The sequence below is a fragment of the Podarcis tiliguerta genome, assembly GCF_965153285.1.
Source record: "Podarcis tiliguerta genome assembly, chromosome: 2".
In the NCBI taxonomy this organism is placed as follows: domain Eukaryota; kingdom Metazoa; phylum Chordata; class Lepidosauria; order Squamata; family Lacertidae; genus Podarcis; species Podarcis tiliguerta.
The window spans coordinates 54,995,382-55,021,756 of NC_139535.1; the positions used below are offsets into that span (position 1 = coordinate 54,995,382).

A 26,375-nucleotide genomic window follows, 5' to 3' on the forward strand; every position below is an offset into this window, starting at 1 on the left:
CAATGCAAGGTACTGTCACCAAGTATTCCACTTCTAGAATGTACTTTACTGACTTTACATCCTCCACCCATGCTTCAACAATAGAAATGTCAATGATACAAACAGGGCTTCTTCAAAGTAAGTGGGTGAAGCAGAGGCAGGAACAAGTGCTCTCTGTGTGAAAACTGCATAGAGCAAATTACTCAAGAATGGAAATAGATTAATGTATTACAAAATATTGCAGCAATCCAGGGAAGCAAGAGTTGGCCACAGTGGAAAAAAGCTTGAAGATAGCTCAGGTTCCCACTCTCCACTTATTATTTCATTTTAAAGATGCTGCCTCTTCTAGGGCATTAGGTGCTTTGGGTTTCCAGAAGATATGATTCACACCCAGTAGCAGTATGGATGATCTTCTGTATCTTCCATAAAGTTATCATCATGACACAGCAAAGCAGAAGAGTGGTCAGAAGATGGCAAACCAGCAAACTAAAACCAGAAGAGACAGTGTTAAATGAGTAGTCTAATAAAATGAGATTTCATAGTAACAAACCTTTCCCCCCCTTTAAAGGTTATTTTCCCCACCCCACCCCACCTGTCATTGAATCACACATGAACAGTTAGAACTCTACAGTTTATGTTCCTTTTTAAAAAAACAACACACCAAGTTTATTTGTATTTTATCAGTAAAACAGAACAGTTGCACATATTGGATAGGAAGAAGAAACGTAAATTCCACCTTAACTATAACTTCATATAAGTGTATCAGTCCATAAATGGTCATGTGGTCTAATCCATCCTTCCTTGAGAGTGCATGAAATAAAGCCAAACCGTTTTCTCTTAAAAGTGTCTTTTTTCTTGTTAGTCCTGTGTTCTCTCATTCTGTTAGTTAACTTGTCCATTAGGGCTAATTTCCACAGCTGTGCCAGTCACATTTCATACAAGTCCATGTTCAATGTCCTCCAGGTTTTAGCTGCTGTCATAAGCTGTATAGTAAGTTCTTTAAACAGGTAAGCCATCGGTTATAAGGCTATCAGGTGCAATAGCTATTTGTTGTTTGGTTGTGAAAGACCAGTTCCCAAAAGGAGGACACAAAGGAGCCTATCTATCATATGTGGAAAAAGGAGGCTGGCCACAGGTGCTGCAGCAGGTAGCTGGCCAAGTTGCATTTATTAGTAGTGAAGAATACATGCACCACCAGTAAGTTAATTTGAGGGTCTTTTAGTGAACTCTAGCAGAGGGGCGATAGGAGAACATGTCCAATACTTTATTCCAAGAGATCTTCTCTATAGAGTCACCAATAATATCTCGTTCCCAAAGGGTTTTCAACGGTAGTGAAGATTTTGTACAGAAGTGTGATAGAGAACTTGTAGTTTAAGGAAATTATGCTTTCCCCCAAAGCCTATAAATGATTTTTGTAATACAAGTCAAAATATTTTGTTCTTTTAACCAGTGCTTTTTTTCTTTAAAAATGTTTAGGGGTACTCTCATTTTCCTACTCATATTGAAATACTGCCCCTCAGTGAGGCCAAACTTAGATTCACAAAATGATTAGGGATATGCGTACCCCTGCGTACTCCCAGGGGGAAAAGCACTGCTTTTAACTATGGCAAAATAAAGCTATAAGGAGCACAACTGAATAATGTTAAATACCTGCCCATGCAAGACTTCTTTACAAAGTTTTTCCAGGGTCCCTTGGGCAACAAGCCAGTCATTTGAAAGAGCAGGCAGAGGACCCACCAGCTCCTGCCTTGCAAGCAAACAGAATTTCATTCACACTGAACCAGGCAACAGATAGCATTAGATGTCTTTAGATCCCAGACCAGGCATAAGGAACCTGTGTACAATTCTCGAACTTGAACCATGGTTGATAAGAAGCAACATTTAAAGACCTAGAAGTCCCACGTTGCCCTGGATGCCAAGGGTGAAATCTCCCCCGCCCCATGAAAACCATACTGAAAGAGAAGTGTATGGCTTCTCTTTTCATCACTGATGGTAATTGAATTCAAATGACTAAATTCCTCTTTGCCACATACACTTCTGGGGAGATCACCAACTGCCAAAATATAGGCAATGATTGAAATCCACTAAAATATAAAGTTGGCTACATCTTTCTCACTTGTATACCACAGCAGTATTTCTCCCTCTTATCAATGCACATGTGACCACCACCACATAGGCATTCACACAACAGTGTACAAAAATACTCCCAGACTTTGATAAGCCCAAGAGCCATTTGCTCTCAGCAAGGAGCACAAGAGCTGTGTTGACAATTAACCCTGTCTCCATGGTGATAAGGAATACCAGGGAGAGAGCCTACATAGACTAGGCCCGCAATTCCTGAAGAGTGTGTTAAGATTGCTTTATAAATGGGTCACGGGGCTGATGGCAGTGAATGCTCCACAATGAAAAGGTAGTTACTTTCTAATATGGAACCAAGGTTCAACAGGAGTATGTCAAAGAATGAATTCCATTAGCAAGTTCTCTAGAGCAAAAGATTTGGGCGGGGAAAACGGGACACACATGTCCATATTTCATCTCCAAAAGCAACTTCCCCCAGATTATCCAGGAATAGCTAAGAGAAACTAGCAAATACTTCCCTGTCCAGTTCCTGCGAACTGAAGTCCAGGCGGGTCCCAGCCATGGAGTGCCCGTCGCCACAGTTTGATCTGCATGTCCCAGGAGCGGCGACTGTACTTCTTATATTTATTTGGAGTTCTTGGGTGAACACCTGGCTGCCGAGCAGCCCTAGAACAAAGCATGAACACTTGTTAGGTGCTACCGTTTAAGACCACATTAAGCCCCCAGCCCCCCAAAAAGTGGTAACCTTTCCCAATGGTTCATCAGGAGCAGATGCCAAAGTGAATGTCTCAAATGCCAGTCCCTTGAAGTAGGTTTAGAGAACAGCTGCCAGCCACCATTTGGAAAGGAAAGCTGTGGACTCCAAGCTCCTGCTATGTGAAGATAAAGACTTGGTAGATGAACAACTAGCTTTGCTCACTTGGGCACCTGCTGGATAAAGCACTGGTAACCAATGGTGTTTTTCCCATAGTCTATCTGCTTCTGCCTCCTTTGCAAGACAGCTACATCTGTCTCCACGCCAGACCTGCTGAGAGAAGAGATGTAATGCTAAAGAGACAACAGAAACAATGCAAATTCTTCATCAGTAATAAACAATATTAGAACACATGAGGTGAATGAGTTGATGTAGTTAAGAATGCCATATTTCCAGCATATCCAAATAAACATTTTTTGAGGAATCGAAGCAAATTTTGTGTTTTTATTTAAACTGAAAAATTAGCAGCAGCAAATAAGCTAACTATATGGGATGCTACTGATTAGTAAGAAAAGATAAAGAAAAGTGCCTGTGAGAAAGTGGCACAGAGATTGACAGAGAGAGGTCCCAGATGACATTTTGAAATTATTTATCACAAGAGGTTCGTGGGTCTTGTTTCTCAATGGCAGCTCAATATAGGGAAAATTGGTTCTAAATGAGTGCACATCGTAGGGAAAGTGGAAGCTTTATAAAGCAGAATTACAGTGGTACCTCGGGTTAAGCACTTAATTTGTTCCGGAGGTTTGTTCTTAACCTGAAACTGTTCTTAACCTGAAGCACCACTTTAGCTAATGGGGCCTCCTGCTGCCACCCACCGCGCCGCCAGAGCCCAATTTCTGTTCTTATCCTGAAGCAATGTTCTTAACCTGAAGCACTATTTCTAGGTTAGCCAAGTGTGTAACCTGAAGCATATATAACCAGAGGTACCACTGTATTACAAAGAATATGAGATAAGGTCAAAATTATTAGATGGTTAGGGGAACAGAGATGTATATATGTTAATATGAAATCAATATGAACTAGGAAATAAAATAAATAATAATGATAATAATAAAATAATTAAAATAATAATTTATTATTTATACCCTGTGCATCTGGCTGGGTTTTCCCAGCCACTCTGGGCAGCTCCTAACAGAGCATTAAAAACACAATAAAAGTTCAAACATTAAAAACTTCCCTAAACAGGGCTGCTTTCAGATGTCTTCTAAAAGTCAAAGAAATCAGGATACAAAGGTGAAAAAAATAGAATGTGAACAACATGTAAACTATCAATGGATGCACATATAGGCTTAAGTTTGTAGTAAGTGTGTTTATGACATAAAAGCCACCCCCCCCCAAATAAAAGCACTTAAAACATCCTAAAAAACCTATAGCTACAGTCCTACTAAAACTTACCTGGATTCTGGTCTGGATTCTGCTGTCCTTTCTGGGCTTGTGCCTACACACACACTCACCATTTCAACAGGAAAGACATGGGATGAAGGCCTGTTCCAAGAAAACGAGAGACGATATCCAATGGTAGTCATACTCGGAGTAGCCCACTGAAAGTTACTTAAATCTATTCACTTAAGTGGGTCTCCTTCAAATATGACTTCACTGTTTATCATCTGTTTTGATTACAGAGCATGAAAAATAGGCTAGAGCCAACTATGGCAAGATCCCACAACACCCAATCTACCATGGTCACTACTGAAAGGTATTCACAGGTTAAAACATGCCTCTGAAAGTCAGTAGGATCTTTTATTTAGTAAAGTAAAGTGTACCTTTAAGTAGTTACTGCCATCTGAAGCCACAGAAGCAGCCTAAAGGGTACACTTTTTCAACTAAGAGCTGCATAACAGGATGTCTCAATGTACAAATGGCATTTATTTCTTGGAAATGGAGCCGACGCATCAGGATCCCCTTAATAAATGGTTTCTGCAAAAGCTTTCTGTCTCCAGGAAATAATGGTTGAAACTCAATAGCAAGGCAGCTATACAACTTTCAGACCCAGTTCAAAATCAGAACCACACACTATGGAGAAAGCCCATAAACGTTGAAATCAATCTTAATGTTGTGCGAGTTAAAAGCTGGACAGCATGGGCTTTAAATGTGCAGATTCATAATGTGGGACATTAAGTTAGAGGTGAAGGAAAGTTAACATTTTTATTGTTCCATTTTGTGTCACATTCCATGTACAACATGCTAGCCTGCAATAATCGCCTGATACCACCCATGCTATGTCTGACATTCTTCATGCCAAACTAAAAATACCTAAACCAATGCTCAATTCAATATGCTCTGTTTTGTTTCTCCTTAACCTTCCCATTAATTTTATCATTTTCCAAGTGCCTGAGCAATCTCTTGGCTACTCTCCCCACAGCATGCATAACTAAACCTCAAGTTTTGTGTGCAGCTACCTGAATCATGCAATATTAGCGTTATACATTCCCTAAACCACCAAACACTGCCTGCCAGCCTGAGGAATCCAGGTGCTACATATTATTACAACATCTTTTATGCTAGTGGTTCCCAAACTCACCACCAAGACCACTTGAAAATTACTGAGGTTCTTGGAAGACCACTTAATTATTTTTCTGCCTGTTGTAGGAATTGCAGTGCACTGTGCTAGATGCTGTGTAACTTTTAATCATATTTTTACAGACATACCACCTGAAAGAGGCTCACAGACTACCTGTGGACCACAGTTTGGGAATGCTTGTTCTATGCAACATTGTGGCCTTGAATGGGGAGAGAAGGGAAATGTTTTATTAATAATATGGATTCATTTATACCTTGAGACCACACATTCCCTCACATTTCAGCGGCTTAGTCATGCTGGCCACATGACACGGAAGCTGTACGCCGGCTCCCTCGGCCAATAAAGCGAGATGAGCGCTGCAACCCCAGAGTCGTCCGCGACTGGACCTAATGGTCAGGGGTCCCTTTACCTTTTTTATGACAGCTATCCCACCTTTCCTCATGGGAATCAAGGTGCATTTCTCAGTTTTCTTCACACATACACTTTAAAAAATCACAACAGTAACCCTATAAAATAAACTAGTTCAAAAGACAGTGACTGGCTGTCCATAATTAGAGGAGGTGCAAGTTGCTGCCAGCTTCATACCCTAGTTCATGTGCTATATAGTCTCCTTACTGTGTTTATTTCCAGCTCAGCAGTCATTAATTGCCCCCAGAAGGAACCTGTTCACTATTGTAATAAGTAAACCCATGACCATGAATGACAAAAGAAAATAAAAATAATAAGGCATAACACAAAAGTCTTGGACAGTTTTTAATGCCTTGGAAAACATTAACTATTTTATTCTTAAGTATCTTATGCTTCTCATAGTGACACTCATTCAAGGGAATGTGGTCCCCAATGGTCCCTCACATTCCTTGCCAGAGACCAACACTTATCTTTTGGAGCACCAGGCAAAATTTTAAAAAATTGAGGCATTTTAACTGATTTAATTTAAACAAATCTTAAATGCTTAAGCAAATGCAGTCAGTATCTGCTGCTTTTATCTTTGTTTCATTTGTATTTAAATACTTTAATATGACCACTAGAGGCTGAAAAAGGTTTCTGGTTCATTCCCTTCAATATTACATTCATCCTGCTCTCAAGCTCCATTCTACAGCATCAGACATTGGCTGAGATCAAACAATTAACCCTCTTCAAAGACATTTGTTACTGATTTGTATCACAAACTGGTGCCTTCTTTACACCAGAATTCTCAACTGATTTCCTTTGTCCATAAATAACAACACCCTAGTGGTCCCAGGCCCTAAGGAAGTTAGATTAGCTTCAACCAGAGCCAGGGCCTTCTCACCACTGGCTCTGGCCTGGTGGAATGCTCTGCCTCATGAGACCAGGGCCCTGCAGGATCTGATTTCTCTCCGCAGGGCCTGTAAGACAGAGTTGTTCTGCCTGGCCTTTGGCTTGGAGCCGATTTGATTCCCTCCCTCCCTCTTTCTTTTTTCTTTTCCTTCTCCTCCTGCGATGAGGCTACATTTAAATATTTTAATGTTCCATTATTTTAATGTTGTATTTTATTTTTGTTTTTAAGTTGTAATCATTCATCTTGTTTTTATTATTGCTTGTAAGCCGCTCTGAGCCCGGCCTTGGCTGGGGAGGGTGGGGTATAAATAAAAAAATATTATTATTATTATTATTATTATTATTATTTGTGAATCATAATCCACGTAACTAATGAATTGACTCATTATTTGGAAAAAGTTTCTTCATTGCTGCTAATAAGGTATATCTTACTTCATCCCATCCCCCACTGAATTGTTACCTACCTGTTTCTTTGATACACAGGCGACATCCCAGCAGCAAGTGCCCCATGATTGAAAACCAATGACCCATAGTACAGAGAACTGAGGGCAGATTAAAAGACAGTAATTTGTTATAAATATTCAACAGACGAGACTATTACCAATCCCAAAGACCTCCCAGAGGGGAGCAACAGATCTTAGCCTATACGGATATTCTAGCTAACGAGAGTGGACTGAAAACTGTTTCCAGGCACTTACGCTCTTATCAGTTCTCATCTCATTCATAACACGCAAACAGCAAAACCCCTGCAGCATGAAGCCACATTTGCCGAGCAAAGCAAAACATAACACGTTTGCATAAGAGGTTTTTAGTTATCCGCATTTAGCCTTTCCATACGAGTTCAGAAAATAGGAGGATCAGAGCTGTTACAGTTAGTCCCAACACAAATAAAACTGAGCCCGGGAAATGGGGGGCGGGAGACAAATTGACATGGTGCCGAGCCTAGTTTTTTTTAGTGACTGGTCAGCTAAATTTAGAACAATATTTTTTAAGGAAACCATTCATTTATTCCGTGGCTCTGCAGCGCTCTTCCTACCAGCTTTGGAAACCAATACTCGGGTGGAAAGAAACAGAACAGAACGAAGCAGCCAGCAAACAGCAGTTTCCTTCTCTTTACATTTCAGGAGGAAGAATACTGAGCTTCGCATTCCACCCACTCCAGAAATCCAGGAACAAGCACCTGTCGCTCACGGGAGCCCACCCATCACCCACAGCACTCCCAAAGTGCATGACTCAAATGGAACAGCAGCGTGTCTGTCAGGTGCAGAGCAGAATCTTCCCGGGATTTAAATCTCCCTCCAGTAGCTCCGATGGGCAGGGCTTGCAGCACACTCCTGACCTATCGCGTGGTAGTGGGGGCGGGCCCTCCTTGAGCGATTGGCTGCACGAAAAGCACAAAGGAAGGCGGAAAGCCGCTGCGGAACAATAACAAGCGTGGTAAGCAAAGCCCCGCCTACCACCACTACGCTCTCCCAATAGGTGCTCCGGGGCCTCTTTGACGCCCGTGGCTACGTTGACCAATTGAAAAGCAGTTCAAGCCGTAGCTAGGGCTCCTCTTCCTCCGCTCTTCGGTGGTTGGTTGACGAAGAAGACGGCGTTTGGGATTGGCCGGCTGCTCGGGCGGCAGGTTTAAGTTCCCAGACGGCTGTCCGCTTTTCAGCCTGGCGAGGGAAGGGCTGGGCGAGCGGTGCGTCAATGGGAGGCAGGTGGGTTTAGGGGAACTGGAGCGGGGCGGTGGGATGAGCTCTGCTCGGAGTGGCGGTCCTCGAGGGGACGGAGAGATTCCCTTGGTGGGGAGCAGTCGAGGCTCTCTCTGCCCGGGACTGCAGGTTCTGGCTGCCCTTGTACTGTATGTTTGCAGTATGGGGTCAAGGGAGTCTGGAGGAGAGCAGAGCCGGATTTAGGTGTGATAAGGCCCTAAGCTACCGAAGGTAATGGGGCCATTTTTATGTCCAGCTGTCCTTTGTCAACAGCAAATTGTCGCTGTTTTTTGTGTTGAATATATGCTATTATGGTAATTTATGGACCTAATAGGTATCTAAAGCCATTTGCACATAACAAAATACTGTATGTATTTTATCAACGTACTTGTTCAACTGAAATACAATTAAGAAGTATATTAACAGTGAAATTATTAAGCTCTAACTTAAAATGAATTTTTATTCATAACAAACTTAATAATGCAAACACATTGGCATTTGGCAATAACAAAAGTTCCTTTAGAAACACAATTTACAAAGACTCATAATCTAATCTCTAGAAACTTGCTATAACATGAAATAATAGCAAGCCAGTGATATTTTAGGGAGCAGGCTAGCAGGCAGAGCCCATTACTTACATCATAGGAGCCTACACAACACAAAACACTGTTGCTGTATGTAGGTTTTATTTTATTTGTTTCTTATATTTTGGAAATATACATACATCCAGTTTTTTTAAATTGCCAAATGCATAAAGCTGAATGCACACAAGTTAAATGTGCATAAATTGTAGGCTTACTATGTATTTTATTTTAATCTTATCGCTATCAGCTTTGAGTGGTTCTTTTGAACCTCACTGCTGTCAAGTTAGTTTTATGTATGTTATTTTAATAATTTCAGTGATAACTGTACTGTTTATATTGCAGTTTTTGTGTTTATGCTGTAAAATAGTCTAGTTATAATAAAAAGCAGGATACAGTATAAATAGTAATTGTTGTTCTCCACAGGCAGCTGCTCAGTGGATTCTGTGTCAAACCATGTCTGAGAACTTTCCCCCCTTAGAGGCTGATTCTTCTCATTTGTGTCTTGGGTTCCGATCCAGATGCAGGATGATTATGTTCCAGGATGCTGAGTTCTCACTACCCTTTACTCCAGAGGCACCTCTTACCCCAATCTCTAGCCTAACTCAGGGTTTCAGGACCTTTAGCACATTAACCGGGTAAGTTTCTCTTTTCAGAATAGAGAAATGAGGTAGAAAACATTGCATTTTCCCAATTTCCTTAATTTAGCAGCATAATGAGTGGATACAATATGGTTCAAGTTAGGTAGTTTCAAATGTGTGATTAATTTTTCAGATGACTATCTCTGCCAAGTATGCATGCACATATAACTTACACACTATCGCTATCCAAACACAATGCTGTCACAGGAAATCATTCTTTAAGTGAGTGTTTGCACAATGAGTCAACAATTTCCACTAATTCCTATGGGAAAATGTGTTCCCAACCACAGAATTTTGAATCCTAAATGACAAAAAACTCTGAAACCTTGCAAAAGACAAACAAGGAAGGAAAAACGCTTTGTCCAATCTCTTCTCCCATTTTGTTTCTGACAAAATGGCAAGTGGGGACCAGCAAAACACAAGGCTTGTTTAAGGCTTTATTTCTTTACAGTACTACACACTGGTCTGACTGTTTGGAAATCTGAATTTGCAGTATGTACAGTAAGGTTTGAGTATTAACATGAACATAAGTGAATTTTTGTATAGCGGGACCTACGTTTATTATTGTAAGACTGGGATTTGAAAAGGAGAGGGCTAAATCAGTTGAACTGCTGGAAATTTAATGGCCCTGGCAAGTATGTCATTTGTTAGGGAAATAACAGGTAAATAGGCTACAGCCCAAACAACTATGATTATTTGAAAGCTGTGGTAAAGGCATAAAAACAAATGTCAATTTTCATCTCTAGTACTTTGGGTGACTGTCGTTTTCATGGATACTGGTGAAATAATTACAGTGGTACCTCGGGTTAAATACTTAATTCATTCCGAAGGTCCGTTCTTAACCTGAAACTGGTCTTAACCTGAAGCACCACTTTAGCTAATGGGGCCTCCCACTGCTGCCATGCCGCCAGAGCACGATTTCTGTTCTCATCCTGAAGCAAAGTTCTTAACCCGAGGTACTATTTCTGGGTTAGTGGAGTCTGTAACCTGAAGCGTATGTAACCCGAGGTACCACTGTATTGAGAACTGGCAGCATAACCATATTGCATTTGACCTAGTTTGTATTTAGTGCTGAATAGCATACATTGTGATTTTTTTCCCTTCCATAATTAAATCTGGCTTGTGCTAATTAGTCAGAAATTTTCTTTCATTATTTATAAAATATTATTTGCATTGAAACATGCTATTTTGCTCTGTACATGAAAAGTACAAATGGTGGCAATGACACACCCCGGCAATGTGGAGAAAATTCATCCAATGCACTTATTCTGTTAGTGCAACAGAACCCCCCCCCTCCTTCTTTGTGTGTGCCCCACACCATCCCCAAATTTGCTTTGGAGGTTTGGGTGGGGGACCTGGACTATATTTAGGAGTCATATGAGGAAAGGAAGTTTCATTGAGTCCTTGTGGTGACAGAATGAGTGCATTGAATACCACCCAAAATATTCATCTCAAAGCAATAGTATATAAAATCAGGTGATGGTCACTTAAAGAAAACAACAGCAGTTACAATTAATCAAAACACAGCAGCTAATTCTAAAGCAGATCATAGTAAAAACAACTTAAGTGCTCTCTACATGGTGTCCCTATGGCAGTGATGTAGTGCTGGAGCCAGACTGCAGCTGCAGACTTAACCCAGTTACCTGGAATTAAGCCTCAATGAGTTCAATAGGACTTACTTTTGAGTAGACATGGTTAAGCTCCTGTTGGAAGTTGGCAAATGGGGCTTAAGGTAGTCAGTGAGTCTTAAATGCATCTCACTTAATCTAAATGCTAATCTGACTTAAGTCCTTAGTAATTATTTCTCTGGTGCAGCATTCTAAGGTGGTTGTCATCCCCTGATTATGTATAGTAGAAGCTGATGAAATGGCAGCTGAATGCAATTTGTCTACTAATTGTGATTACCGTCTTAGAAGAGAAGCACACAGACCAGGAAACACTCACAAACTTTATATTTCAATCAGAAATTCAGTCTTTTATGTCCTGCATTAATTTGTGTAAGATGTGTGTGTTTCTCCCAAACATTCCTGTTACTTTGTTCATGCAGGGATACACCAAGACGCTGCCTAGATCTGTCCAATCTCAGCAATGGGGAAGAGGAAACTGCCTTCAACTTCAGCCAGTCCCCAGGTGCATTGGAAACTGGTAATAGTTGTTGCCAGCAGCACAATTCTCTGCATGCTGCTGCTTGTCTTTATTCCTGTAGCTCTGTTCAAATGGCTAATGTGCTAGGGCATTTATATTGTCTGCCCAATGACAACATTCTCTGGCTCACTAAAATAAAATAACCATAAGAAATGCAGCATAAAATTGTCAGTAAACCAAGCCCCCTCAGATAATTTGATTGCATGTTAACATGCCAGGCAACTTGTGGAAACAAGTGCCCTGGACTCTCCCACTGGCATTCTATTAGAACCCTGGGAAAGCTCTCTTCCCAAGCCGCACCCCTCATTGTGTACTTTCAGTAGACTTTTGTGATTTGTTTTCTGGTTAGTCTAGGGCAGGGGTCCCAAACTGGTCTGTTGTCCACCAGTGGTTCACAAGCTTCATTTGGGCGGTCTGTGGCATGATTGCAATAAATATTAATATTGGTTTTTAGTTGCATTTTCATTGCTTCTTTTATTTCTTATGTTGTATTTTATTGTATTCCGATTTTAATTATATGGAATGCAAATTGTAATACAATAAAATACAATACACTAAATAAAATAAGCAATTAAAAATGCAATTAAAAGTCAGCATCTAGCACAGCTGTTAGAATTGCTACAAAAAGAAGAAAAATAAATTAAGTGGTCTGGCAAGACCTTTGACAATTTTCAAGTGGTCCACGGGGGGAAAGTTTGGGAACCAGTGGTTAAGCCATTTTTACAGAAGAACAACTTCTGGCTTCTATCTTGTCACTTACATTTCAAGCCTCAATCTTTTCTGGTCTTCTGCTGATTTTTCTTTATTCTTTTACAGGTCAGAAGGGTTCAATGGGACTCCAGAATAAGCTGTAAGTTATGCCATCACATTCTTATAGCATATTAGTATTAGCTCCCCCCCCCCCCCCCCCCACATTTGTGTTTAAAATGTTGATCTGCTTTCAAAGCTGAGAATAATGGGGGATAAAGCCGAGAATGACAGGAGGAGAGAGGGAAGATTCTTTCCCAATTAGGTGGTTTACTTTTTTGAGCCCTGAGTGCTAGAAATCTGTGAACTTGAGCAAAGCACAGACATATTTGGGTTCTTTGGCAGCAAGTGCGTTTTATAAAAAGGTAAAGGACCCCTGACAGTTAAGTCCAGTCACGAACGTCTCTGGGGTTGCGGCACTCATCTCGCTTTACTGGCCGAGGGAGCCGACGTTTGTCTGCAGACAGTTTTTCCAGGGCATGTGGCCAGCATGACTAAGCCGCTTATGACGAAACCAGAGCAGCTCACGGAAATGCCGTTACCTTCCTGCCTGAGTGGTACCTATTTATCTACTTGCACTTTGATGTGCTTTTGAACTGCTAGGTTGGCAGGAGCAGGGACCAAGCAACGGGAGCTCACCCCATCACGGGGATTCGAACCACCGACCTTCCGATCGGCAAGCCCTAGGCTCAGTGGTTTAGACGTCCCTAGTATGTTTTATAGCTTACCACTATTGTCTTTTTCTAGGGTTTGCCAAAGTATATTTAGAAAACTGTAGAGATGCTTGCGGAGGCTTTTGTGCTTTTGTTCTTTCTTTCTTTCTTTCTTTCTTTTTTTTGCTTTTATACCAAACAGTCTGGCAAGCCCTAGATTCCTTTCTTCTCATTTTCCTTAAGACAACTTATTTGTTCATTGCTAAAGAAGATGCATTGGAAATGCCTTGTAAACTGGGGAACAGCTTGCTACTAATTTGCATGGTTTAGTTGCATATGACGTAACTTTCATGCCTGGTGGACACAGGTAGAGCAGATGTGCCTGTTTCACTATCTGGGTCTACCAGGCAAATTGAGTTGCCAAAGCTCTTGATATTTGCAGTCCCAAACATTCATATCAATAGTTTGACCCAAACTGTAGTGAAATACAAGCCAGACCTTTTCAGCCTTAGATGGATTTATTCACAGTATAGATGAACTACTGTAGCCGGATTCATTTACATGATTAGAATGTGGGTTTTTATCAGTAGAGGGAAAGGGTGCCTTACCCTCTGAATGTCTGTCTCTCTGTGTTGGAAAATTCTAACCCAAATGCAGGTGGAGAGTGGTTGGTCCATTGCTTAATTTTCATGCACCCACATCGGTAAGTCCCTGTCCCTGAGCTGAGGGTGCTGAATCTATAAGATGCTGGTCCAACTGATGATCTTTTGCCCATCAGGATTCATAAGCAAAATGGCTGTACAAAGGACTTACACTGCTTTTTCTTTTGTACACCAGCGTTCTTAAGATTTGGTCTTTGCTAGGTTAGTTTATTTTGAGAATAAAGAGAACGTTGGGGTTTAGTTTTGTGTGTCATCTGGAAGTTGACCCCAGATGTTGGAAATATGAAAAGTGAGTGGGTAGCATGAACATAAGTTTATAAAATATGGAACTGTCCTGGAATAAACCAGGAGGTGAACTCTAAAGTGATTTCCAGGAAGGCCAGGAGACCTTGCCTCAATTCTTCAGACTGAAAAATTGGCTGAAATCTCCTCCTGCTGGACAAGTGTTACCACCCTAGTGGACTTCTAGGAAGTGTATGCAAGGCAGATTGGGATTGACAGATTGACCACTCTTTTTCAATGCGGCGGCTTTCTAACTAGTTGTTTCTTTCTCCCAGCAGACTTTCAGGGAGGCAGTGTTCACAATTGCTCCAGGTGAGTGTTTCCTGTCTGGTGAGGTGGAATTCATTCACCTCTTTGTAATATTCTGCTGCCAGAGAACTGTGAGTCAGAGGTCTTGGGGCCCCAGTTCTAAGATTCACAACCAACATTAATTTACTGAAAATGTGTTTCTCTGCATGGTCTTCCAGTCCCGGGTACTGTGTAGCACACCGGACACTCCGAGCTGCTTCCGACACATTAGCAGGGTGATCAGCAGTCCTTCCATGAACAAAGAGAATGTGAGTATTTATTTATTTTTGCAGCAAGCTGGGGTTTCCAGCCATATTAGTAAGCTGCAGGCCAGATTTTCAGGCAGGCAGAAGTCTTTGCTTACCAAAGCTAGGCCCTTCTTTTCACTTCATGGTGATAATACTTAGCTGAACTTCCCTGAAACTTCCCCAAGTTCTTGATTCCAGAGAGTTCTCAACTCTAAAAGCCACCTCCTTTCTTTCTCTCCTTCCAGGAGGGTAGCCCTTTTAAGCGCCCAGGGTTGAGAATGCCCAAATCCCTGCTGTTCTGGAAAAAACCACGAGATGCACAGCAGACCTATGCTACTATGCTGGTAAGTTAATACTGCTTACTTGCTGTTCAAATAGAACTAGGTTTGGACCTTTTCAGCTATGTGTGGGTATAGATATTAAGTAGTAGTCAGACCTACCACTTATCAGTATGCCAACACCATAATTTGATTTATGTTTTCAGTTTCTTCTACACTGATACATGGGAATCCATGCATTGCAGGTCTACATATTTTTTCACCTCTACAAAAATCATTGTTCCTTGGGAGCATTTGTCTAACAGAGTACTCCACTTAAATGTCCAGCTCAGGCCAGTCTTTCAAGTTTCATGATGCAGGGAACTTCTCCATTGGACATGAATGGGGATAAAGCATTTGGTTAGGGAGCTCAGAATTAATCTCCCAGCAGCAAGGCATGTAATGGTGATGGATGCTGGCCTCCATATGCTGGTCATTTTTAGGTGCCAGCTATCATTGTGGGGGTGCACCGTTTGTCCCTTCTTACAAGGGAGGTGTGGCTCACCAAGGGAATCAGTTTATGTGCAATTATATATATGGTTACATTTTGAATTGCCAAAACTAACAAATAGCACTGGCACTTACAGGAATATTCAAGTATCGAGACAAAAAGGCATACCAACAGAACAAGTGTTTTCATCTCAACAGTTAAGGACAATCAAATATTTCCTAGTACAGAAAACTAATATAAAAGCCAAATTACCCAACCACAGATATGTAAAAGTTCTAGGGGAAAGATATATAGATACACACATATATATCATGCCAGAGAAGCAATAGGTGCCAGCTGTGAGCTTCTTCTCTTGACAGGAAGCAGGTGATCTAGAGGAGTATGAGATGAAAGATCTTGGCAGCCCAATTTCTGCAGTGACACCACCAGGAATGCCAGAGTCCTTGGGTGGCTTTCCAGAACTCTGCCCTGAACAGGAAGAGACTGAGGTGAGACAAATGTGATATGTTCACTCCATTATTGGCATTTGTGAAAAGCAAGAAATCTTAGAAGATGGAAAAGTAGATCTTACCAGTTATGATTCTCAGGGCTGCCAGAACACAGTGGTCTTGGATCTGTTCCTACTACAAAGCTGCCAATGTGGTTGGAGAGAGAGAGCTTAGAGCCTTTTGAGAAGTGTGGTTTGGTAATGGCTAAATCATGGACTTGTGTATTATTGCACTGAAACATCATGAAGCAGTAGAAGACTTGTAGGTATTTTGCTCAAAAGTATATGTTTAAGTGTCCCAACACCTGTAATAGTAAAGCGTTCACAATGGGCACTGAATTTTTTCACACTGTTGCCATAGCTGTGCTGAGCAGCTTCTGTATTTCACCTGCTACCCTAAAGATGATCTAGTCTTGATTTCAGCATCGTGACTTCTGAAAACCTAGATGCAATTCAGTTTATTTTCCATCCATTGTCATTTCCGCAAGAGTCATCCAACCGTCTGCAGTAAATGGTTAAGAGTAGGAAAATGATGAAATGCGAAAGTTCCTTGTGAGATCTCAACAGGGATATTTGATCCATGTGCAGTAGTTTTTATATGGACATCACACAGTGGTTTCATACATTATGCTTAATGGGAGTTCTAGGCAAGGTTGTCAAAAATAGGTTCTGATTATTTGTCTCATTTTTGTTCTATCATACCAAAATTACACTCATTGTCCACCCCTAAAACTCAAGGTTCCCTTATTCCATCTACTATTATTGGTCGGTCATCTGTCCCCAAAGCTGAACCACCATATGCATTTATTCCTCCCTGTGACAAGCTTGTATGTAAAGCTTTTGGGCATCTGTAGTACTAATAAGCTGCTTTTCTTCTGTACAAAAACACTATATCAGTTGAATTATGGGGAGGGTCATGTTGTTTCTTCCTATGGGCAGAGGAAACAGTTTTAAGTTCTTCTGTCTTCATACTGTGAAATACTGCATGGGTTCTGCATTCTTCTTTTATGTTTCTCTTAGAAGCCACTTTCTGGGCATCTCTCCAGCATGGCGATTTTGCTCTCGGGACCACTTCTTACTCAGGACATCAGTGTCAGTGAGGCAAGTAGCATATAGCAAACCTAGCCTTCCTTGGTTGCCTATGGCAGGTAAGATTCAGATTAGAGGGAACCCTGAAAATGTAATTAGAAACTGCATCAGGGTTTATTAAACAATTTCTTAACATTTAATCTTAGGCTGAATAGGTAATTCAGGATACAGCGCATAGGGAGCAGAGGTTTAGCCCTCCTCTCCAAGCTGTGATGTTCCTTCAGATGAAGTTAGAGATGGGGAACCTCTAGCTTGCATGCTTAATCAGGCCTGCCAGGCCAAATTAGCCAAGTCACACCTATCTGCCAACCACTTGATGTCATAATTGTCATGTGTGTGAAGGAAAGACTTAAACACGTTGCAGAGTCCCCCAAAATAGACCAGAGGCAATTGTACTTCATCCAGCAGAGCTTTACTGCTACTGAAGGAAAATGAGCATAATGGTCAGAAATCCAATACATTCAGGATTGACACAGTTCATCAGAAATCCAGTTGCAGCAGACTTAACGTAAACTTAATAATAACTTACACCATATTTTTCAATGTACAAGACTAGTTTTTTTTACTAAAAAATGTTAAAAGGGGGGTAGTCTTATACACGGGGGCTATCTTCCCCATTTTCTTAATTTTGAGTCCCCCAAAACAGGTGTGACTTGGCTAATTTGTCTTATACACAGGGGTGTGTTATACATGGAAAAATATGGTAATAAGACTAAACTTAACACTATATACAGAACATAACACCACACCAGAACAAAGAGATAGAAAGTAAGTGAAACCAGGCTCCTTCTGGCCTGACTATTATAGTCAGCATGACCTTGACAGAAAGTTAATAGAACCAGTTTAAACCAGCTGTACTCAGCTTCTCAGAAGGAATAACCCAAACAAGAACCTTCTCTCACACAGAGAAGAAACCTTCCAGAACCCTCTTGAACTAAGCAGAACAGGAAAGATCTCTACACATCAGATCAATGCTTTCTGTACTAAGAAATGCAAACTGACAATAATGGCACCAGGTGTGCACAGGTAAAAAGATAGGTGCTTTGAAGTCGCCCCAAACAGCTGACCTTTGTGCTTTAGAATGTTGTATCGCCTGACATCATTGTGGCATCAGGTGGATTCCTACTTGTCAAATTTGGGCCCAGGGGTGGGAATAGGGGAAATAAGAATCTGCTCTTTCAGCTCCCCATCCCTGATCTTTCCAGTAATTACCAAAAATTAAAATCCTGATGATGAGGCTGGTGCTGCTCACCATCAGCCTTTTTTGTAGGAGCCCTGAAACTTTGTCAATGAAGCAAGGGAGTTCCCCACTGCTCCCCAACTTTCATCGCTGCCTATGTGCCACTCTGAGCAGGTCTCTATGAACAAGACTCGACTCTTCCGATCCCCATCACTGCCAGAGAAACTGAACAGCCCCGTGCTGAAGAAGGCAGCAAAGAGCCAAGATGAAGACAAAGCACCCATCAAGGTGAAACAGAAGCACAGCCCAACCCAAGAGGAGCCAGATGGGGTAAGATCCTGCTTGGTTCAAGTATGAGTTCCTGGGTCTAAGTAGTGACAGCAGAATGGCAGTCCTATGTGCTGTATCAACAGGTAGCTATCGGGGCATAGCTGCTGTCATGAGAGCGTACCTGATGATGCAGATAATAAGCCCATCTAGTCCAGCATTCTCCTCTTGCAGTGGTCCACCAGATGCCAGGGAGGCAGGGTGTCACACACAGGACCTGGGTGTTGCAACACTTTCCCACTTGCTTTCCCCAGCAACCAGTTATTTCTTTGTTCCTTGAGGCAGCATATAGCCATCATAACTTAGGGGCCCATCAGACTGCTGTTTAGTTGCGGATGTATGCAGCAAAATGTTTCTGATTCATAGTGCATTTGAAATGGATTTGTACTGAGCCATCCAAACATCACCCTGTTTTCTCAGTTGTTTTGCGATGCTTCCCCAACACACCTGCGTCATTGCATCCACACTTCAACTCTGCCCGTTCCATTGTTCGTGTTCCGGCTACCCGTAATTCCCAGCTGTGCAAATTAGTCATGCCATGACGCCATGCCACTACACTTTCATTTCAACACCTTTTCAGTTTTTATATTCGGGCTGTGATTGCTGTGCTAAACGTTTGCTCATTTCCATTAAAAAGAAAACACCCACAGGAATGCCAATTTTGGGCGTTAACAGGAGGGATAGGAGAGTGGCTACGTCACAAAGGAGCAGATGCATTTTGGCACATTGCCAGAGGGCACTTTTGTGCGATAGTACATTAACAGCAAGAGTGAAAAGATGAACCGTAACATTTGTAGTGTAAAAAGTTATGGGGTTTTAGCTGGAAACTTGAGGATGTGCACTGATTGCAGCCAAGGCAGTAGCAGCAGAACTTTTGCTTGCGCGAATGGTATTGAAAGTTTGATTGCATACAATTGTCCTGATAGCATCAAACCATAGCACAAACCATGGTGCATGCACAGTAGAAAGGATGCCTAGACGGAGCCCTAGAAGCCATTGATAGCCATTAATTTCTCCAAAACCCTTTTTAAAGTCATCCAAATTGGAGGCCATCACTCTATCTTGCAGTAGCATGTAATTTCTACTATCACACTTGTGTGAACAGAGAGAAACTAGCAAGTAGGTAGCTGGGCTTACATGTTGCTTACATGTTGCTGATGACTGCCTGCTTTGTTTATATAGGTAATGCATTTGAAGAAGGCAGCCTCCCTTTCTGACATGGAGATTGTCAGAGCACTGGATCAAGACCACAGCTTCAGGCAGCTAATTGGAGATTTCTCCTGTGTAGGTTTCTTCAACCTTTGTGGGGCAGGCAGGCTGGCTTTTGTCTTTCACTCTCCAATGATGCTGAATTTCTTACCTTGATTGTTGACCGGTGCTGGGAGATGCAAGCTTTCTACATATTTAAACTGCCTGTTGATAGTTCATCCTCTTTTTGGGGCAAAGCAGGGCAGGCACAGAGTTACAAGTGGACTTGGGGTGTATATTGATATACCACACAAACACACACACACACCTGATTTTGTGACCTAGCTATAAGACCACTTGCATGTTTTGGATGGGGTTCCAACTAATAATGCATTTCTATAAGCAGCTCCCTACATGAGTCAAGAAGATCTTAACCAGATTGGTACACATATGCGTGAGAATTGTATTGGGGTAGTTCAAGGGTTGGGAACTTTTGCGGCCCTGGTGGCCCCACCCTGTGCACCAACTTTGATAGATGGGGTGGGCGAATCTACCTGTAAGTCACATGGCATAACTGATGCCACATGACTGACATATGGGTTGCCCTGCCCATGTATCAAAATGCCTTTCAGTTCCTACAATCCCATCAAAACTTCAGCAGCTGTCTTTAAAAGGGTGGGAGAAACAGTTCTTCATGTTAAACTGTTCTGTACTAATTAATGAGAAATGAATGTTATAGTACAATGTGGCCTAGATGCCACCGTGCTGTTCATTCCCTCAAGTCTTGTTTTACCAATTGTTGTAGCACAGAATCAGATAAGATTTTTTTCACAATCTGGAGACTCTAAGGACGTGGTTCCCAACGTGGGGCAATTTGATTTTTATGGGGGGGGGGGCAATTCGATAATGAGTTATTAACAGTTAATGGCCTTTTAAGCTTCCTCCACATGAATAGAAGTTCTCTTTCTGAATAATAAGAATTATATGTCACGGGGTGGGGGGCACTTTTTATTCTTATTGCAGGGAAGGTTTAGAATATGGGGACTGTCTGCTGAAAGTTCTGAATGGGTTATCCCATTTGTCTCTTGCTGCATCATCCTGATTCATTTTACAAACAGGAGTGCAACATCACTCCTCAGAAAAGGTGTTTGCATATTACCCAAAAAGCCTATTTGCAACCCCTCAGTGTTGCCAGAATAGCTGTCCTTCATTACATCTTTAACTAGTTGCTGGAACGTTACTTGCACCTAAGCTGAATATAGCTCTGGTGTTTAAGAGTTAAACAGCAGTACTGTACATTTCTCCAATGCAAAAGTGGAATAAAATGCAATTAATCATACAATCAAGAAACCAACTGGAAAATGAAAAGAACAAAAATAATCTCCATTCACAATCTGCTGTGTTCTGCTTTTTACAAGGTTGTATAGGGCTACACTCCAGGCATCTTCCCTATGTTGTTATCCCTTTGTGGCATCACCCATGTTAATCTGCCCCTGACAATTCCAATAAAATGTATACTTCCCCCCAATTTGTGTAATTCTGCCAACAGGGTATGAGTTTTCAGGCTACAAAGAATTTTTCTTGTAGAACTCTCAACGCTGCCTTGTAATCTTGCAGAAAATGCAGCCTGGCAAATAAAGATCAATCAGGTGGTTATGTTGCTTTTCAGAGCATAAGAAGTGCTTTTGAACCAGGAATCAGATGATACATTCAGTGCTTGCAGCCCCAATGTCTGCATGTTTTCTAAGAAGTAGGTCTGATTATGGAGTTCACTGGGGCTTGGTTCCAATTAAGTGCACAGCGGATCACAGCTTTGGTTTTAGAATTTATCTTGCTGAGGCTTAGGAGATCTGGAGGGTTTGGGAGCTATTGCTTGGCCTGAAGTGGAATGTGGCTGCATTGTCTCTAGGTGTATTCACTGCCAACAGTAGCAGGAAGGCATCAGGACCTGAAATACATCACTTCAGAGACCGTGAGCAATCACCTCTTCTGTTATCTGTGTGCGTCTGTGTCTTTGGCCCATTGGTTTCCTCCACATCAGCTGAATTTTGGCTCCTTGACCCACACTTGGTTCTATAAAAATCCCAGAAAGTACTTGGGGGTGGGGTTATAGCTGTCCTTCCCACCCCAATACAGATTTGTGTTTTGTGCACCCCAGCTATACCTCAGTCTACCTTAGTGTTACCTGCTAGAGCTATCCTTCACCTTAGGATATAATAGGTAACCATGTAATGACAGGGAAGAAATAGTAGAGCTTGTGGTTTTGTTCACTTCATTTTTAGCCCATCTTCCCTCCCAGGAGCTCAAGGTGGTGGTAGAGATGATTCTTCCCCCATTTCTAGCTGCATTTTATCCTGACAACCACCCAGTGATGTAGGTAAGTCTTGAGAGATAGCGACGAGTTGAACTTGGGTCTTCTTCTGCTATTCTTTTAGATGGCTGCTCTGCTCCAAGGCCAGTTCCAAAGCCTTATAGAGAAGTTCTGCATTATTGACTGTCGCTACCCCTATGAATATGATGGGGGACATATCAAGGTGAGAGAATCATGCGCTTAATTAAGGGCGGTGACTGGTTTCGTGGGCTGCATGATGGGATGGCCTTAGCTCAGTGGCAAGGCATATGCAAAACGTCACGGTTAAATCCCCCACACCTCCAGGTGGGGCTTCTACATATCAATGCTAGGCAACCACGACCAGCTGATGTTGATGCCTTATACCTCATTCTGAGAATTTGTTTTCTATTTCTAACTATAGGGGGCTCTGAATATCCCCAGGGAAGATGATCTATTTGAATCCTTCCTGAGGAAGCCTCTACTCTCATCAATGCCTCAGAAGCGCCTCATCCTCGTTTTCCACTGTGAATATTCCTCAGAGAGGGGCCCAAAGATGTGAGTGTGGGTCTCAGTGAGGCAGCTCTTGGGAGCAGGATAAAGAGGTGGGGTTTTGGAGGTCCTTTGCTTGATAAGGTGGCTTTTGTCTTGCCTGTCTGCTTACTCTTCCTGCCTTGCTGTTACTTGAAGGTGTCGCTATCTGAGGGAAGAGGACAGGGCCATGAATGAATATCCTGCGCTGCACTATCCTGAACTGTATGTCCTTCAGGGTGGCTATAAGGACTTCTTCGTAGAATACAAGGTAACAGCCAGGACTTTGACTTCATAATCCTACCATGCAGGATCATCTCATTCCAAGATTTGGGTTCTCCTAGCAAATGATGGAAAAAATGATGTCTTGTCAACCTTCTTGTGCATGTTTTGAGGGACAAGAAAACAACAACTAAAAACAAATCCTAAAAAGATCAGTAAAAAATGTCTCTGTACTGCAGCACATTGAATTCCAACAGCTGAAATAGAAAGAAGCAATCAAGAATCAGTTATTGCTCATTTTAAAAGCTCAGGCAAATGAAACACTTGTAACAAGGCACCTAAAATTAGGTAACGTATGCACCAGACTAACAACCTGGCGAGGGTGTTGCGCAGTTGTGGTGCCACCTCAGTGAAGGTCCTGTCTCCACTCTTCTACCTCTGAAAGAGGAACACCAGAGGAAGAGCACCTTAATAAGCTTAACAAATATGGGCACAGTCAGTCCTTTGGATTCCTTGACCCAAACATAGATCTCTATAGGTATAAACCAGCACTTTGAATTACAACTGAAAGCATATGGTAAGCCAGTGGAAAAGTGTGTAAAACTGGTGAGTAATGTTCCAGTTGACTAGAACCCCATTGACAATGTAGCTGCAGTATTTTGGACCAGTTGAAGTTCATTGTTTGTGTTGTGGGCAGACTGTCAGGGCTTCCTCTTACTAGATGCTGGTCAGCAGGTTGGTAAAAAAAATCTCCCTATTAGGATTATGCCTGGTCTCATCACAGAGGATGTAGGTGGGTAAACTGTTGTTGCTGAGTGATGTGCAGGAATCCTGGAATTCTGTGCTTAAAGCAGCTTAGGGAAATCTATATTGCACACATTTAAATCATGGGGCAGGAATGCACTAGATCTGAAGGAATGTTAAACTAGAACCCGGTCGACTCAACTTAAGCTCCTTGAAGGAGGCCTGAGACATAGGTGTAATATGTAGAACTTGAAATCCTTTGATGTGACATAAGAAATTAGATGGGGAAAGGATGAGTTTCCTCTAGGGGACAATGTTGAGCAGCTAATTGTACACAGAAGCAGGAGAATATGGAAGGGAACGAAAACCATATAAGAATCCGCTTGAGTCCCATCCATACCCTTTCTTGGTTTCTCATCATTTAACTGAAAAAGTCCATAAGACTTCAGTTTTCCTCCTCCCATGTGCCAAAGAGCTGGAAACGCGCTGCTTGGGGTTTCTTGAGTTGTAGCTTGATATGTTTGTGATGAATTCACTGGGTCTTTGGCTTTAAAAGAAAAGCTCCAGACCTTGCATTCTGCTGCGTCTCCCTTCCCCTTAGGAGCTGTGTGAGCCCCAGAGCTACTGCCCCATGCGCCACCAGGACTTCAAGGCAGAGATGATCAAGTTCCGCACCAGAAGCAAGACGTGGGCAGGAGAGCGGAGGTGGAGGGGTCAAGTTGCGTGTCTCATGAAGCCGTGAGGACAAAGGCAGTCTTGGAGAAGGGATTCTGTTCTAAGAGGCCTCTTACCTGGCAAAGGGATAACCTGAGGCCTCTATAATTGACTGCGCCACACGGAGGCTCAGAAAGTGAGGAAGCCAGCACTTAGGAGTGCATGTCAGTTGCTGCAATAAGGAGAGCTCAGAAATGTTAGGGAAGCGTCATTTGTCTTTCCACAAGTTTTCATTTGGGAAGGAGCTCAGTGTGAGATACTGGCACTTAAGCGTCTGGTTTTAATGGAAGAATAAACTGTACTGGAACATAATACCTGTTACTCCTTTGCATATGCATTTCTTCCTGTGCAGTGTAGTGGCCAATATATTACAATTTTGGGGAAATATAACTAATATCTCCTAGATTTATTTATTGAATTTATATACCGCCCTATACCAGGAGGTCTCAGGGCAGTTTACATTAAAAGATCACAGTATATAAAATAAAAATAAAAGCAGTAACCCAATAATACCCACCTCCCAAAAGAGCCACATTTTGAAAGGGTATGGATACAAAACGTGTGAAGCTGTCGATGTTGCTCTGGATAGCATATAAACATAAGAGGCACGCAAGTTGTTTGAGAGGGATGCAAAGAGTGGGTGGGTTTCTTTGTAACTTTTAAGTTTGAACCACATCTCTGCTGCAACTGATCCACACAAACCTGGGAGATGAAGCGTGTCGGTTGTCTCCAGTGTTAGTCCTTCTCAAAGAAAGCCCATTGAAATTGGTAGACATGACTAGGCTAGGTCTATTAATTTCAGTGGGTCTAATCTGAGTACTTGGCCATAACCCTGTATTTTAATATACTGTATAGGCATGTTTGCTTAGAATATTATTTACTGACATTGAGGGAAGAAGATAAAATAAATGTAAAGGACCCCTAGTCCAGTCAAAGGCAGCTATAGCGTTGCAGCGCTCATCTCACTTTCAGGCCGAGCGAGCCGACATTTGTCCACAGTCAGCTTTCTGGGTCATGTGGCACAACGGAACACCGTGACAGAAGCCAGAGCACACAGAAACGCCATTTACCTTCCTGCCACAGCGGTACCTATTTATCTACTCAAACAGGCGTGCTTTCGAACTGCTAGGTTGGCAGAAGCTGGGACAGAGCAACGGGAGCTCACCCCATCACAGGGATTCTAACCATCAATCTTCTGATCAGCAAGCCCAAGTGGCTCAGTGGTTTAGGCCACAGCGCCGCCCGCGTCCCTCATAGAATTGCAGAGTTGGAAGGGACCGCAAGGGTCACCTAGTCCAACTCCCTGCAATGCAGGGAACTTTTCCCCAGTGTGTAGCTCAAACCCACAACCCTTAGCTCATTTGGTAGAGCATGAGACTCTTAATATATCTGACAATTGCCAACATGAAGATAATGGGTTTAAGGCAGCTTCAAAGCATAAGCGTGTGGTGGGGGCTCCCTAAATGTCTGGTGGAATTTTAAAGAGCAACCTAATGAAGCAGTGGCATCTCCTTGATTTGAAGGCTTTGGGAGAAAGGTCCCTACTGCAGATTTTTAAAATTGCCTGCCACAAAAGAGATGTGCCACCAGATGGCACCACTGCAACGCTTAAGCCCAAATTTGAGTGAGGGGGAAAATCCTTTCTGTCAGCTCTGGGTGGCAACTTCTAGGCAGAATGAAATGATGACAGCAGGAAGCAAACTGGTAAAGGGTCGGGATGCACAGAACTGTAGCAGAAAGCCAACAAATGGCCTTGTGACACCTTAAGAGGTGAGCAGGTTTATCATAGCATAAGCCGTGGGTGGGCTAGGGTCCCACAGCATCTGATGGATTCTAGAAGAAGCTTATGCTACAATAAGTCTGTTTGTTTTGAAGGTGCCACACGGCTCTTTATTGGTTTTGCTGCCACAGTTATTTCTGTTATTGGTGCAGAAAGGGATATTCTGACTTGGCCTTCGCTTGGTACCTTTAGTCCTGCAGTTAGCATTTAATGGGATCTATAATGTCCTAGCCCATTCACCTGATTTGAAACTAACTGAAACAAAATGAATAGCAAGCACAAAATTGAAGTCGCAAATCAGATGGCACTGCAGACATAATTACCTTATGTGCTGTCTTCTAATTTGTGCTCGTATAAGCTTAACAAACATATGGATAAGCTCTTCAAAAGGCGCTCATACGCTCACATAATCACTGGTGCATTATTGTAGGGGCAAA

The 26,375-nt window shown here is 42.2% G+C and overlaps 2 protein-coding genes across 5 annotated transcripts; one reads left to right on the plus strand and one right to left on the minus strand.

Moving 5' to 3' along the window:
- Positions 1-189: 189 nt before the first annotated feature.
- LOC310672403 (oocyte-specific histone RNA stem-loop-binding protein 2-like) lies at positions 190-8,045 on the minus strand. Of its 2 annotated transcripts, none has more exons than XM_083429574.1 (6): positions 7,813-8,045; positions 7,097-7,174; positions 4,208-4,297; positions 2,978-3,085; positions 1,630-2,724; positions 190-465 (listed from the first exon to the last, which is right to left on the minus strand). In XM_083429574.1, the coding sequence occupies exons 1-5, from the start codon at positions 7,860-7,862 to the stop codon at positions 2,562-2,564; spliced, it is 489 nt and encodes a 162-aa protein (XP_083285700.1). In that variant the 5' UTR covers positions 7,863-8,045; the 3' UTR covers positions 190-465; positions 1,630-2,561. The 2 variants fall into 2 exon arrangements, with proteins under 2 accessions (XP_083285700.1, XP_083285701.1); XM_083429575.1 differs by lacking the exon at positions 7,813-8,045 and adding an exon at positions 7,669-7,783.
- On the plus strand, positions 3,082-24,470 carry CDC25C (cell division cycle 25C). 3 transcript variants are annotated; one of them, XM_083429438.1, is made up of 17 exons: positions 3,082-3,169; positions 7,757-7,856; positions 9,340-9,551; positions 11,602-11,684; positions 12,516-12,549; positions 14,322-14,355; positions 14,511-14,600; positions 14,825-14,923; positions 15,707-15,835; positions 16,855-16,935; positions 18,278-18,433; positions 19,613-19,714; positions 21,528-21,590; positions 22,054-22,152; positions 22,372-22,505; positions 22,638-22,749; positions 24,046-24,470. In XM_083429438.1, the coding sequence occupies exons 1-17, from the start codon at positions 3,165-3,167 to the stop codon at positions 24,184-24,186; spliced, it is 1,674 nt and encodes a 557-aa protein (XP_083285564.1). In that variant the 5' UTR covers positions 3,082-3,164; the 3' UTR covers positions 24,187-24,470. The 3 variants fall into 3 exon arrangements, with proteins under 3 accessions (XP_083285564.1, XP_083285566.1, XP_083285565.1); XM_083429440.1 differs by lacking the exons at positions 3,082-3,169; positions 7,757-7,856 and adding an exon at positions 8,290-8,338; XM_083429439.1 differs by lacking the exons at positions 3,082-3,169; positions 7,757-7,856 and adding an exon at positions 8,435-8,563 and having other exon boundaries at positions 14,319-14,355.
- The last annotated feature ends 1,905 nt before the right edge of the window (positions 24,471-26,375 follow it).

Bases quoted from the DNA above. Each gene is read 5' to 3' on its own strand.
- CDC25C (XM_083429438.1), top strand. The intron at 9,552-11,601 runs GTAAGTTTCTCT...TTGTTCATGCAG, and splicing joins ACCTTTAGCACATTAACCGG to GGATACACCAAGACGCTGCC. The intron at 15,836-16,854 runs GTGAGACAAATG...TGTTTCTCTTAG, and splicing joins CTGAACAGGAAGAGACTGAG to AAGCCACTTTCTGGGCATCT.
- LOC310672403 (XM_083429574.1), bottom strand. From the start codon at position 7,862: ATGCACTTTGGGAGTGCTGTGGGTGATGGGTGGGCTCCCGTGAGCGAC. The intron at 7,175-7,812 runs GTGCTTGTTCCT...ATCTGCCCTCAG, and splicing joins TGGGCTCCCGTGAGCGACAG to TTCTCTGTACTATGGGTCAT. The intron at 4,298-7,096 runs GTAGGTAACAAT...TTCTTGGAACAG, and splicing joins CCTGTGTATCAAAGAAACAG to GCCTTCATCCCATGTCTTTC.